Source organism: Rhamphochromis longiceps, linkage group LG15 (genome assembly GCF_057381845.1).
Source record: "Rhamphochromis longiceps isolate RC_006_pf linkage group LG15, R_longiceps_female_GT1.1, whole genome shotgun sequence".
Lineage (NCBI taxonomy): Eukaryota > Metazoa > Chordata > Actinopteri > Cichliformes > Cichlidae > Rhamphochromis > Rhamphochromis longiceps.
This window is the reverse complement of record NC_140571.1, coordinates 10677519-10691870: the sequence shown is the minus strand read 5'-3', so window position 1 is coordinate 10691870 and position 14352 is coordinate 10677519. Positions and strand designations below refer to the sequence as shown.

The window sequence follows — 14352 nt, the reverse complement described above, 5'->3', positions numbered from 1 at the left end:
ATGATTAATAAACCACTTTTTAATTTAAGTTAAGAAAAGGGAAGAAGATGACGTTGGGAGAAAGGAAGGGCAGATGAAAATCTTTCTTAGTGCACTGATTTTCTTTTCTTTTAATAAACGTTAAATACCTCCTGTCTCTATTTGTGTCAGAGAACCATTCATTACTTGCCTGCAATGCTGACTGCATTATGACCTACTTTTTTCGTCTAGCTTTATGACTCTAAAACTCACACGGTGAGTTTAAAGGAAGTAAGATGGGGGGAAAAATGCACGTATGCTTCAAAGGTAAAAGCGTAATTTGGGAATTTTGGAGGGTGTCCCTTTTTCATTTTCACAGGGTCTCCCTTATGACTCATCACTGCTGAATTCCCTCAACCAATCATGTCAGCTCTCTGCCTCTCTGCCTGGCTTGCTTTCTCCTCAGTGCAAAGTCAGAAAAAAATCACTGTTCACAGTTCGTACTTTGTGCTGCATCATTCTCTTTAAGGCTGTCTTGACTGAGAGAAAGCGAGGTGTGTGTGTGTGTGCGTGTGTGTGCCTGTTTCATCTCAGTGGCATTGCTGTCACTGTAATTGTCTGGTGACCACATTCCTTCCATATGTTGGTGTCCTGAAGTGTCTTTCCACAGAATCGCCTTGATTTGACATGTGTTTTGTGACATAAAGTTTCGGTTTGATAAATCTTTTTAACGCTAAAAACAAAAGTTTGAGTGATTATGTCATACCCGTACCGCATGAAGTAGGCGTATTGTGTGTATAGGAATTTCTTTAAAAGCTGACATGAAGTCACCTTCTACTGTACACATTTTTTTTTATTTGTCTCAGGCTATATGTATTTGTAAGTTCATGCGTTTATATTTATGTATGCTGCTAAATTAATGATATTACGGCCTGACTATTGTCAGTTGACAAATATGAACAAATCCATTTTGTCCATTTTCCTGGCTTCAGTTGTGTTTTTTTTTCTTGCTGACAGGTCAGTATGACTTCTGTTAAAGTTAATGTTTATTTTCTGTAACTTATTTTTTTCCAGCTTTCAGCCATTACTTCTGTTGTGAGAGCAATAGGGCTGCCACAAACGATTATTTTGATAGTCGACTAGTCACCGATTATTTATGCGATTAGTCGACTAATCAGATCATCATCATCATCCAAAATAAACAAAAAGTCCTTCAAAAATAAAATGCAGCAACCATCACTGGACGTAAAACTACAGCTTATTGCACCAGCAGCATCTGCTCTTATATAACTATCATTAGCTTACAGCTTTAAGCTTTTAAGGTGCTAACTAAAAATAAAGACAAGATGATAGTTTATTCAATTTTAATGAAATTTGCAGATTGTTTCGGTAAAGTTTAATAAACTCCTTGCTATCTAAAATATAACAGGACACCGGAGTATATTCTCCAGCATCTCACACTTCTGATAATCAGTTGTCTGCTTGACGTTTATTCAGCTGTGTAAAAACTATAACTTTAATCTCAGCCAAACCGATTTACTCAGGAACAAATAAAATACAAAAAAAAAAAAAAAAAGCCAAACAACAACATTTTTAATTTATCTAAGTGACTCATATATATTTAACCTGAGTCGCGAAAGACGGCGGTGGGTTTGAAAACAATTTGCCGGGAGTCCGGTGTTCTCACGGCGCTAGTGACCTAGCCCCCGGCTAGCTATCGAGCTAGTGGGTAACAGACGTCTCCGAAAACGTCGGAGCGCTTTTGAAAATATGTGGTGTCCTGATAAACTGAGCCGATATTTGAGGTTTACACAGCTACATTCTCGCCTGAAAATATGTTAAACGTTTATTTTGTGACCCAGAAAGAATAATAAGAGTAATATTAAAACTAACTAGCTACCGCCATTGTTGGAAACTAAGCTGGGCCGCGCTATGAATTCTGGGACACAGCTGCTTCTTCTTCTTCGGGGTTTAACGGCAGCTGGCATCCTTGTACATGCTGTGCTGCCATCTTCTGTTTCAGTCCGTTATTACACTCTTAAATCCTGCTATTATTCCTGCGTCTTTTGCGATCTTACAAAGCTTCAAACGACACGTCGACTATTAAATCAGTCGTAATCGTGACTAGTCGACAAATCGTGGCAGCCCTAGAGAGCAATAATGTGAAGTCATTAGTTGCTGAACTGGAATGACTTTTTTATTGCCCATTTGTTGCAGTGTTCATTGAATCGGTACCGAAATGTGGCTGATTTGAGACTACCTCATTACTTTGGCTGACAGAGTGCAGACTAATACTACTACCAGAAAAAGAAAAAAGGAAAAAGACCTGATTTATTGTATTTCTATCAGTCATGCTGCACAAGCCTAATTGAGCACTTCTCTCTTGTTTTTGTTTTTCCTCTCCATTTTCTCCTTCCTCAGGGGTTTGTGGCTGTTGCGGGGCACTCAGGCCTCGGTACAAGAGACTGGTAGACAACATCTTCCCAGAAGATCCAGAGGTGAGAAGTGACTCTTTCTGTTTTTTTATTAATACCTCATGTTGTCAAAGTCAAATACCATTCGTCTACATAGTGTAGAGTTACATATAGAAATCATTTGGTGCTTTCGTATCTGTGGATAAAAAATAACTGGGGTCATTGTACGTTAAGGATAAAAATTGAGCTTTGCCAGGTTTAGCTGGTAGGATCCATCTGTGGTCGCTTTGCTTGCAAATATAAATAGTTATGGCAATTTATATTTAGGAGGATTTATATTGAGCTACATAACTGCCTTCTTCAAAGCTCATCTTTCCTACCATTTTTCTGATTTACTGAGATCTGATGCAGATGACTCATAAAGGGAATTAATCTGGGCTGAGACGAAGAAGCTGATTTGCTCTTCATTACTGCCTCAATGCTGCTGCAGTAACCCACTTTACCTTTTAGATCTATGGTCTGCAGTACAGCGGCATAGTTATACTTAACTCTTTTCCCCCCCCCCTGCTTTTTGTCTCTGTGCACCTGCTTATTGTGCTCCAAAATGAAACCTGCAGTGGCTGAGTCTGTAACTAATGGTGCTCCAGCAGATTAGGCATAATTAAGGAGTCTGATAATGTTGACTCGAAATTGTGTCACATCGTGTGAGCATGTGAATGTGTGTATATATGCATTTATTGAAATACTTGATGGTAAAGAAGTTAAATATAGCAATGTATTCTTAGGTTTGTATGTATTTGTTTTCTTTTTTACTTGTCTTTGCTAAAAAATAAATTTGGAAAAGAATTGAGGTCCTATTTAATTTGTAAATGTGCAGTGGCTGGGTAGTGAAACTGGAAAATTCTGAAATGTAGCGACCAAAAAAAGCTACTAATTTCACTGGTGCTTTTTCTGTCTTCTCTTAAAAATTGTGTTGATGGTTTGGATGAGAAGCCATGTTTGTAGGTAAACTTAACAGTCAAACTGGTTATTGCTCATTAAACTAATTTCAAGAAGATGGTAGTTGGTAGCGCATTCTTCGTACGCAGGTATGACAGCAGATGTGCTCTCTTAGATTGAATTCAGATATATAAAAACAATGACTGCATCCTGTTTTTGTGCATGCTGTGACATTACCACTTAGGCACTTACATTAAAAGGGGCATTGTTATTGTTCATCCTGCTAAAATGTGTCCCTTGGTTAGAGACACATCCCCAGCTAACTGTGAGTGAGTTGTTTTGAACATATTGTGATGTGCTATTTTTTTGTGCGTGTAAATGGCAAATTATATTCATAACTTATAACAAGAAAAGGAACAATTATGTACAGGATGCTTGGATTGTATAAGTAGTTCCACTGGTGCTCATGTCTTCATCACAAGATTTATCATTTTACAGAGAGTTACCCATTTTCATTTATACAGTGTCTATGAAAGTAACTTTTTTTTCTGTTAATGCGGGTACAATATTGAGAAAAACAAATTACACCTTCTTCCAGTTCTAAGGTTTTATGTATCAAGACAATAAAAATCATGTTGTCTTAAGTTGTGGAAATTTGCTAACACAAAGCAAAGAAAGAAAGACACCAGCAATTACCTTGGAGAAGTAATGAGAATGAAGCCATTTGCCAACAGTTGGAACTTCATCATTGTACAGGAAGAAAGATTATTCGCAAGTGGAAAGCTTTCAGGGTGGTTTCCAAACTTCTCAGCAGTGGATATCGTATCATCTCAAAGTCAGACTGTCAGACACCCCTCCTGCACCCCCCCCCCCCCCCCCCCCCCCCCGGACATCTCAGACTCTAGCAAATTTAAATGTTAAAGTTCATGACAGTACAATTAGTAAAAGGTTGAACAAGTATGGCTTGTTTGGCAGGGTTACCAGGAAAACGCTTGGTAACCCTCTCTAAAAAGGACATGACAGAACAGCTTATGTTTGCGGAACTGAATCTGAACAAACCATGCGACTTCTGGGACATGACCTTTGGACAGACAAGACCAAAATCAAGCTCAAACACCTCATACCAACTATCAAGTGCAGTGGTGGAGGGGTGAAGATTTTGGCTTGTTTTGTGGCCAAAGGACCTCTGCAGCAGTCATTGAGTCAACCATGAACTATAGTATAGCAACTAAGTATTCTAGAGTCGAATATGAGGCCATATGTCTGACAGCTAAAGCTTGAATAAAACTGGGTCGTTCATCAGGACAATACTCTCAAGCACAGCAGCAAATCTGCAGCAGAATGGAGGAAAAGGAAAAGAATCAAGGTGTTGCAGTAGCCCAGTATAAGTTCAAAGCTCAACCTGATTGAAATGTTTTGATGGGACCATAACAGATCTGCGCTTTTATAAAGACAAGTGGGCCAAAGGTTGTCAGAGACTAAAAACAGTTGTGACTTTTAAAAGCTACAGAAATATGAGGTGTACTCTTTCTTTTTTGTAACACACCGCTCATGTCTTGTCCGGATGTGTAAAACCTTCAAATTTTATTTCATTCACTCCTTTCTTCTTTTTCTTTTTTTTTTCTTTGGTCTTGTCCGAATGTAAGTGAGATCTCAGAGGACTGTTGGTGTTTTTAGCTCTCTCTTCCCCCAGACCAAACTGAAGAGCAGTAAAGTAGGTCAAGGGGAAAAGTAGGAGTTAAAACCTGATGATCTAGTTATACTCATTGATTTGGGGTTTTTAGAAATGAATAGATTTATATTTGTCACTAAACACACACAGTTGCATTAGAGAAACATTTCTGGAACAACAATTTTATAAATTATTATCCCCATTGACATAAAAAAAGCTGTAAAAGTAAACCGAGCCAAAGCCTGTTAGTGAACATTAACCCATGTATGTAAATCCCATCGGACAATTTTTTTTTTTTTTTTTTTTTTTTAAATTCTGGGTTAACTGATCCTTTGGATTATTGCAAAGTGTCCCACTTTTGCCGTCTCCCTCTGTCACCCACCTAGGATGGTCTGGTCAAGGCCAACATGGAAAAGCTGACATTCTACGCCTTGTCAGCTCCAGAGAAGCTGGACCGTATCGGAGCCTACCTGTCTGAGAGGCTGTCAAGGGATGTGGCTCGGCATAGATACGGGTGAGCTTCAACTGTAGTCTCTTAAACATTTGGTGTTTGTGCGTCTTTTGTGTTTATTCTTTGCCACATATCAGTTTATTTAAATCTAGCACAACTGAAGCTGTAACATAAAAATTCTGGGAAGATTTTGAGGTGGCTTGGCTGTTGGTAATAGGAAAAGTGGTGCTTGTAATATCCTTTCATCAAAGAGATTTGTTCTGATCTCTGCATAAGATCTGAGCTTATCAAAGCGCTTAAGACTGTGCTGTAAAAATCCTTCTTTGTATTCTGCGTGCGTGTTCTTGACCCTGTTTCCTCGTTACATTCGAAACTCACTGTCACTATCTTCGCAATATAACCAACAAGACATGGAGGAAAATGGGTCTGTTTTTAATAAAAAAAGAACACGATTGGTTTGGGTTATGCGTTGTGATGTGTTTGTTCAGTCTGCACTTACTTTATATTCCAGTGAAGTTGTTTTTCTCTGAGCACCCTGCAATGATTCTCACAAATGCAAACAGCCTGTACAGATTATATTTACACTTGGCAGAGTCCAGCTGAATATGCTCAGTCTCCAGAGTTTGTCTGGGAAAGCTTATCTTATTTTGATTTCTTGCAGGCACAGACTACATTTATCTTCAGGGTTAAAGTGACTCTCTATTCTCTCTTTTGCCATTCCAGGTATGTGTGCATAGCCATGGAAGCCCTGGACCAGCTGCTGATGGCATGTCACTGCCAAAGCATCAACCTGTTTGTGGAGAGCTTTCTGAAGATGGTGCGCAAGCTTCTGGAGTCAGACAAACCCAGCCTGCAGATCCTAGGAACCAACTCAGTGAGTTTCCAGGATTTCACTATTGCATTATATCAGTTTGATGACTCCCATTGTTTATAATGAACCACCAAAAACAAACAAACAATCAAAAAAAGAAGACTGGTAGCTGCATTTCTCTGTCAATTTTGCTTTGTGGAAAAATAGGTTTGCATACTTGTCTTATATCTACAACAGAATTAAGTGCCTGTAGTATAAAATAGTAAAAGTATGGAAAACAAATCAAGGGGTGCAATGTTGCTGGATGTTAGTCCTTTCATTCAGATTATATTATTGGATTTTAAACATAGACACTTCTTTAGTTGATTTACAATTTAATAATCAAGAAAACCTGCCTAGCTATAATGTGTTCTATCTTTTCAGACACAAGTCAGCTGTTTTAGTGATATAAATTTACAGAAATGCTCTCACACCCAAGCTGTTGGATGTTAATGTGTCTTAGTTTCTAAGCTTTCCTGCTGCAGCAAATACTGCCCATTTGAGTGGATTTAGAGGTATTATCTGAAATTGACAGGGTGCATTTACTTTCCTGACGTGATGGTAAAAGGCGAGAGATGTTAACCTTGAGAGAATACTGTGTTGAGAAAGATCAGAGCTCAGGGACGGAGTGGTAGGCAGAGAGAAGTGATGAGTATCTTCTGATGTGGGAAGCAGCTATCAGCACTGTCTGCTGGGTCAGGAGAGGACACGTAAAGGAAATCAGATTAGCTTTAGACTATACGGCCGATGCTCTGCAGTCATCTGTGCAGGCTGATGAGACATGCTAGCTTGTCGCTGTCATTCTGTCTTGCACACTTTTATAAACCCAAAACACAAATACAAAGCCTGACACACTCAGCAAGTAGAAGAAATTTATATATACACACAAAATAAAATTATATAATGTGTGTGTGTGTATGTAGAGCACATGCCTATGGGACAAAATCAGGCCCTTCTTAAAATTTAATCTGGCTGCCAGGTTGTAGCTGTGACCTGCATAGCCTTGTGCACATGACAAACTAAACAGACCTCCTCCGCACCCGCAAGTTAAAAAGCTGCATATGATAGAATGCTTAATGAAATGGAAAATTGAATCTAAAGACAGTTTCAAGTGAGGCCAGAGACTGAGTAGCTTACCTCTTTACTGAGTTTAAAAAGGCCCGTGTATTAATTTACCGTGAGACAATTTCTGTTACCAAATAATATAATTTGCAATGTTATTTTATGTTTGAATTCACACACCAGCAAAGACATGAAGACACAGAACAGAACCTTCAAAAAGTCACTGAACTGAAAAGTGCTTTGAAACTCCTCCATGATATGTTTTGAGTGCAATCTCAAAGTGATGAGGCTTGAAAGGGAAGTCTAAACTGTATGGTGCAGGTAAACTGTGCAACAAAGATCTTTTCTTTGTTATTTTAATTAAACTTCCTATCCACCTGTCAAGCTGTGGTGTTCAGACCTGTGAACTAGGCTAGGTAAGACTTCCCGACATATGTGCAAAAACAAAATTAAAGTTTTATTGCATCAGGATGTATTTTGTTGTATTAAATGTGCTCAGTACTGCCAGTAGGTGTCAAATTCAGGCTTGTGAAACAGGTTGTTGTTAGTTGGCTGTATTGTACCGTTCTTATAGAGCCATAAAGCTACGTGCACACTCATCACACAAGGCTTTGTGACTAAAGGCTGGTCAATTGTGGACATTCCTGGTTCTGGTTGCCTAGGTAACTATAATTTATTTACTACGAGGTCATATGTCACTCATTGGTAGCTGCTTCAGTCACTCCTCTGGGAATAAAAATGTTTATCTCTGTGCCCCCTTCTTTTCTCACACACACGCACACACACACACACACACACACACACACACACACACACACACACACACACACACACACGCTTTGCATCTCCAGAGGTTGTTTTACCTGTAGTTGCTTGAAGTCGCCAAATGCCCTTGGCTTTCTGTGACGCCTCCAGTGTGGACATTGCTTGAGATCTTCAGTTGTTCATTCAAGACTATATTTCAGTACATAAATGACGCTATACCTCTGCATGGTATACTAAGCATGAGGGCCCCGAGCATGTAAAAGTTCCTGCCCTAGTTCTGTGTGAATCACACAGAAGTGACACCATGTGTACAAACTGTAAACTACATTGAATTGACATAAATTACACAAATATTAAGACCAGCCAAAACCATGAGCAGCTGCCATACAGCTTCTGACTGTCTTTGTGTGCACAGTGTAGCTCATCAGAAGCAGGTCAGAGTCAGAGAGAAATGAATTAAAAGGAAGATTAAAGAGGTTATTACAACAGGACTCAAACTTGGCCAGATATTGTTGCACTCTGTTTCTCTGACTAAAACCTTCACTAAACCTTGTACTCCTGAGAAATCTCTAACACAGCCCTGAGCACCAGACCTATTGATTGTGTCAGCCTGCTTTTATTTCTTTGGAATCTGTGATTGAGATGATGGAGGTTTTCTCTGTTTTCTATTGCCTCTGGTTTTGGACACTATGCTAAAATTCTATAACAAACTGAAAGCAATAAGAAGAGTTTCAGCATAGTTGATACATTAATACCTGGAAGCTGCCCATCATTACTGCCAGTAACACTGGGCAGCTTCCAGGAATCAACTGTGGCAGTAAATTGCTGCAGCAGCTGAGCGGCTTCACAGGAACTGTTATCGGCTCGCTTCATTTAATTTGAAGCGAGGATACTTCAAGGATACTTCATTAAATTTCAAAAACCACTCCATGCACTCATTCTCTACACAGGAAATGATTCAGCAAGGACGTCATTAGATGCTAATTTTCTACACTTCTGTGTTACTTTGCATGGCATAATTATGATTTTCTGTATTGACTTTTTATGATGTAATTCTTGATTCACATAGTATCATGATCTGGCTTGATTCTAAAGAAATTCACTTCATAATCTATTAATTGGAGAGTCGTGTGAAGCTAAATGTCAGCCTGTTTACTTGGTGACATTTTCTTGCCCAGTGGGAAAGCCTCCCTCTGCCCTGTGTTTTTCACTTTTAATCCTGTGTTAAGAGAGCTCTAGTTTGGCTTTAATTTAGCAGATATGCACCACTCAGATCTCAGGTTATTGGGCTTGGGCTTTTTAAGGAATGGGCATATTATTGTAAATCTTTTGGGCTGAAGTGTATCTGTATGCTATTAAAACTGGATGTCTTTTTCCCCCCCTGTCTTACCTTCTTCTGTCGTTAGTTTGTAAAATTTGCCAACATAGAAGAAGATACGCCATCGTACCACCGCAGTTATGACTTTTTCGTGTCCCGCTTCAGTGAGATGTGCCATTCAGGCTATGAGGACCCAGACATCCGCACCAAGTACGTAACAGAGACGCTCGACTGCAGTAGAGATGGAGTTGTTAAATAAGTGCTATTCTGAGTCTACATGGGTAGTGTTTATTTTTAGTTTTTATTCCTTTTTTGGACATTTTCTTTTGTACACTTAAAAAAAATAAAAGAAATCTTAAGTCATTGCTTTCTATTGCTGAAAATAGACTGTAAAATCGTTTGACAAATCAAATATAACTTTGACATGGAAAAAACAAAAGAATAAAAAACAGAGCAATTCAAATAACAAAGCTAGGTGCAAATATAATTTCCTAAATATGGTTACCTATTTATAGGCCGAGTAACCAGTCAGATGGTTTCTGTGTGCGTGTGTGATTGTTGCTGTAAGGATCCGCATGGCAGGTATCAAGGGTCTTCAGGGTGTGGTGAGAAAGACAGTCAATGATGAACTGCAGGCCAATATCTGGGACCCTCAGCACATGGACAAGATTGTCCCCTCTCTGCTTTTCAACCTGCAGAGTGGAGAGCGTACCGAGAGGTGAGTGAGTGCAAACAATAAAATGCAAATGTGGATTACATATGCAGCAGAGTAGATGTGCTCCATTAGCTTTTCAGTGTAACGTATTATATTAAACATTAACCATTAACCTCCTAGTACCTGGCGTCCACACATGTGGACATCACATTTTGGGTTATTTAGACCAAAATACTCAATTTTGCTCTACAAGGGCCTGATATCCACTTACGACGACATTATACTGCTATTGTTCTATCAAAATTTTAAACGAATATGTGGCTCTCATTTTTCTTAGAAACAAAAATTAGGTAAAAAAAATATCTGGTAATTCTTTGGGTCCTGATGAATGTAAAAACAATCAGCCCAAATATCAAAGAGAAATTAAAAATACATGCTGTGGTATAATAACTAAGATGAGGCTTTTCATAGTGCTTAACTGGACATGTGAACTTCAGTGTAAGCGTTTCATAAAAATCATCTGGTCCATACCACTTCTGAAAATTGAGTATATGCAACCTCAGATGAACAATAATATATGACATATTACAGTGTGCTATTGTTTATTTAATACAAATTAAGCCAAAATGCAGAAGCATTGTGTGAAAAGCACCCTTATTGCTTCCATAACAGTTAAGAGGGTAAGTAGCAACTAGCTCCTGCTAATAAATTTGATTATTTGCTCATCAGTGAATTTGAGAACCTCTATAAAGGCAGTGGTTTTGGCAGTCTGCAGGACTGAAGCGTTTGGCCGAGAGGGGAAGTTTTTAGCAGTGATCTTAGGTAAGTAATTGCTGCCACCCATCAATAAGGCCATATCCAATCAATTTGAAGTCCATCCTTCCACAGTGAGAAAGATTATTCACAAGTGGAAAACATTGAGGACAGTGGCCAATCGTCCCAGCAGTGGACCTCCCACCAATTTATTCAGCCAAGCTCAGAAAATCTGCAAAAAAACCTAAAGCTTAAATGTTGAAGTTTATGACAGTGCAAGGGTTACCAGGAGAAAGTCTTTTCTGTCTAAGTTGCTCACAAAGGAGCTTAAACACACCATTTAACGTGTGGAGAGAAATTTGTTGAGTTAACAGCAGCTAGTGTTGACCTGCCTGCCTTGGATAACACAATCCAGATACACGATAGCCAACTCGTGTTGTTTGTCTCACATTAGGCCATATTTGTCCTGGCTGTCTAGCCAGCGATCACCCATGTCATTCATCATCACTGTCATCACCGACAGCTCTGTTTCCCCTTTTGGACATCTGGTAACCCACCCAGAGCAGCCAAGAACAAGGAAACCAAGACACGTGGTTCAGATTCCAAAGAGAAAAGGAGTGAATGTGAAAGGAGGAAAAAGCATGCACAGAAATATTGCAATGGGTGAAGAATTATAGCTCACAAACACAGAGGTAGAGGATGCCAGCAGCAGTCTGGAGTTTCTCTCTCTTGGCTGTATTACACATACTCAAATTCACTTTGACGTCAATGCCGAGATCTGAAAGTTAGGAAAGCAAAGAGGGAGGGCAGCAAAAAGAACATTGGGAGATCTGGTGAAGGATAGATAATGGAAATTAGAGTGATAGAAATGGGAGAGTTATTCAAAGACGGAGACAGACAGATTTATTGCAACAGGGAGTCACATTTCATTCTCAGCTTCTCTCTGCTCTGTGTGTTATCCCCCTGCTGTGCATCCTCATTTCCTCTCACACTGGGTCTAGCTTGTCATTACCCACAGCAATCAGTACAGAGCCTAATTACCTTACAGATGGTGGATTTTCAAATCACGTAAAGATCAGCTTTAGTCAACCTTCTGACAGCTGGGACTGGGAAAGTTTATTGATGCAGATGACAGAAGCTCTCTGGACTTTGTTTTGTGTTTAAACTTCAAGAACACATGAGGATTGTTTGTAATGTATGTAGTTGCCTAAAAAAAACAGAAGCTTGTTGTTCATCTGAGGTATTTTTCACATAGACTCATAAACAGCACATCTGAGATCAGGTAGCTATAGCTAAGTTCGCTTTTTCAAATACTGGTGATGCAAATTTGTCCTCACAGCAGATGTTTACTTGAGAGAGATTGCGCGGGATGAAACAACCTTTTTCTGCCACAATGCTTTGTAACCACTGAAAAAATAAAGAAACTTTAAACAGCATGATTTTTTTTTTTCTGCAGCTGACAGAAAATATCACTGAAAAACCTCACTGACATCAGCTTGTGTGCTCTTGCTAGTTTAGTGTGTTTTACTTTATTTAATTTTTTTTAATTTTTGCGTATTTTAGTTTTGAATACAAAAGATGGGGCAGGAACTCACATTTGCTCCACGGAAACAGCAGGCAAGATGAAAGAGTTAGGCTTTGAATAAATAATGTCATCATTGGTGGACTACCCGAGGCTAGTCAAGACCAAGATGGAGCTATGGCGGATGTTTTTAACTATACATGAGAATGAAAAAGGGCTGGACACGAGAGCGAGAGACCACACGATTGACATGAAACGTTTGCGTGTACAAATTTGGACACAGTACGTAAATGCGTCAAACTGCAGACAAACTGCAGACAAACTGCAGAGGGTAAAGTCAGCTCAGAAGCACAGCTGCAGAGATTCAGCCGTACAGACTGTGTTTGTGTAAGAAATAGAGCATTTGTTGAAATGTCATTATATTAAGTTAATTTCAGTGCCTTGCCTGTTCTCTGTTCTCTCTCTCTCTGTCTGCACCCTCCCAATTTGCCTTCCTCTGCCTCTCTCTGCTCGTCTCCTCCCTGCTCCCCCCCCCCCCCCCCCCCCCCCCCCCCACTCCTCTCCTTTTCTGCTTCCTCACCCTCATCGCTCCCTGCCAGCCGCTCTCCCTCTCCGCTGCAGGCATCAGAGAAGGAGAAGGAAAGCCCGGTGGAGCTGACGGAGCGCTGCTTCAGGGAGCTGCTTGGACGAGCCGCCTATGGCAACATCAAGAATGCCGTCACGCCCGTGCTGATGTGAGACAACCAAACAGTCGTATTCATAAGAAATAGCCTCTGTTTGTGATGTGTTCCTGCATGCGGTCGTGTGGTTTGTTTGTTTTTTTGTTTTTTTTTTAAACATAGTGAGTAAACTTGAAGACAACACTGCATGTCAGGCGCATCTTAATCTTTACACTAATGGGCACGTGGGGCTGTGACAAGGTCAATGCAAGGTTATGGAGTTGTTCTTGAATTGTGACTGCATGGTTTGCAGATGGGACATTTAAATTCTATATTACTGCATTTATTTTTGCAAGACGTGATCTTATTTAAGTTTTTCTTTTTTGTTCTACCAATACATTTCTGATTTTTTTTTTTTTTTTTTTTTTTTTTGAATTTATCCATCTTGGTTGTTCCTCCTGAAATTAAGTATTTTATCTGTCTTAGCCTTTTCCTGTCCCCACATTTGCCCATGTGCGGGGGCTGTGCAGGGGTGTTTTGGAAGTTGTGGCTGACCTTTTAGTTGGCAGGTACATAAGTTAATAGATTGGATATAACAGTATGAATATTTCAGGCCCTTGCAAATAGAGGTAAATGTTGACTACATTATGGGTTTTAAAAATGCCCAGTTTTAGGTACTTTGTAGTGCCTCAATGCCTTTTTTTTCATTTCTGTTCCCATGTCCTACACACATTTTCCTTGCACACTTATATTTTACATTTATATTGTTAAGCAAATCCGTTTTAAATTATCTGTCAATTTTAGTCTCAGCAGTCGTGTGCTCAGCTTAATTGCACATTTTCCACGTTCTATCAATGTCAGATTGAGAGAATGTTTTTAAGTATTTAATTACTTACTGTAAAGCAAACCGTATGTCATAGTAAGTATTTATCTGTGCACTACTAACTCCTATTTTCAGTTTTACATTCATTCTTAAACCCAGACATGATGTATGCTGTCTGGACTAAATGCGGTCTTTATGCCTTACTGCTCTCCATCATCCCTACTGCTGTGTTATTACATCCTGTGTATCCAACCTGTTTCTCTTCCTCTGTTCATAACCCCACAGGCACTTAGATAACCACTCTCTATGGGAGGGAAAGACCTTTGCAGTGCGTTGCTTCAAGATCATAATGTACTCCATTCAGGTGAGTGATACACTGCCATGATATCCTTCACAGCCTTACCCTTGCCTCTTTTCTCTGTCTCACACTCTGCTGACTTCATTACTAGGTTGAAATGGAATATGGAAAACTTTTGTATGAATTTTTGACCACCATGTTTTTTTTTTTATC

The 14352-nt window shown here is 39.5% G+C and overlaps 1 protein-coding gene across 5 annotated transcripts in view; it reads left to right on the top strand.

The window, feature by feature from the left end:
• LOC146652142 (protein EFR3 homolog B) overlaps window positions 1-14352 on the top strand; it is a 32878-nt gene that overhangs the window by 10268 nt on the left and 8258 nt on the right. For all 5 annotated transcript variants that reach the window (XM_085381459.1, XM_085381461.1, XM_085381460.1 and 2 more), the window contains 7 exons: window positions 2380-2456; window positions 5370-5497; window positions 6158-6308; window positions 9518-9639; window positions 9998-10147; window positions 12959-13093; window positions 14127-14205. In XM_085381459.1, the coding sequence (XP_085237585.1) occupies window positions 2380-2456; window positions 5370-5497; window positions 6158-6308; window positions 9518-9639; window positions 9998-10147; window positions 12959-13093; window positions 14127-14205 (842 nt within the window). The remainder of the gene's footprint in view (window positions 1-2379; window positions 2457-5369; window positions 5498-6157; window positions 6309-9517; window positions 9640-9997; window positions 10148-12958; window positions 13094-14126; window positions 14206-14352) is intronic.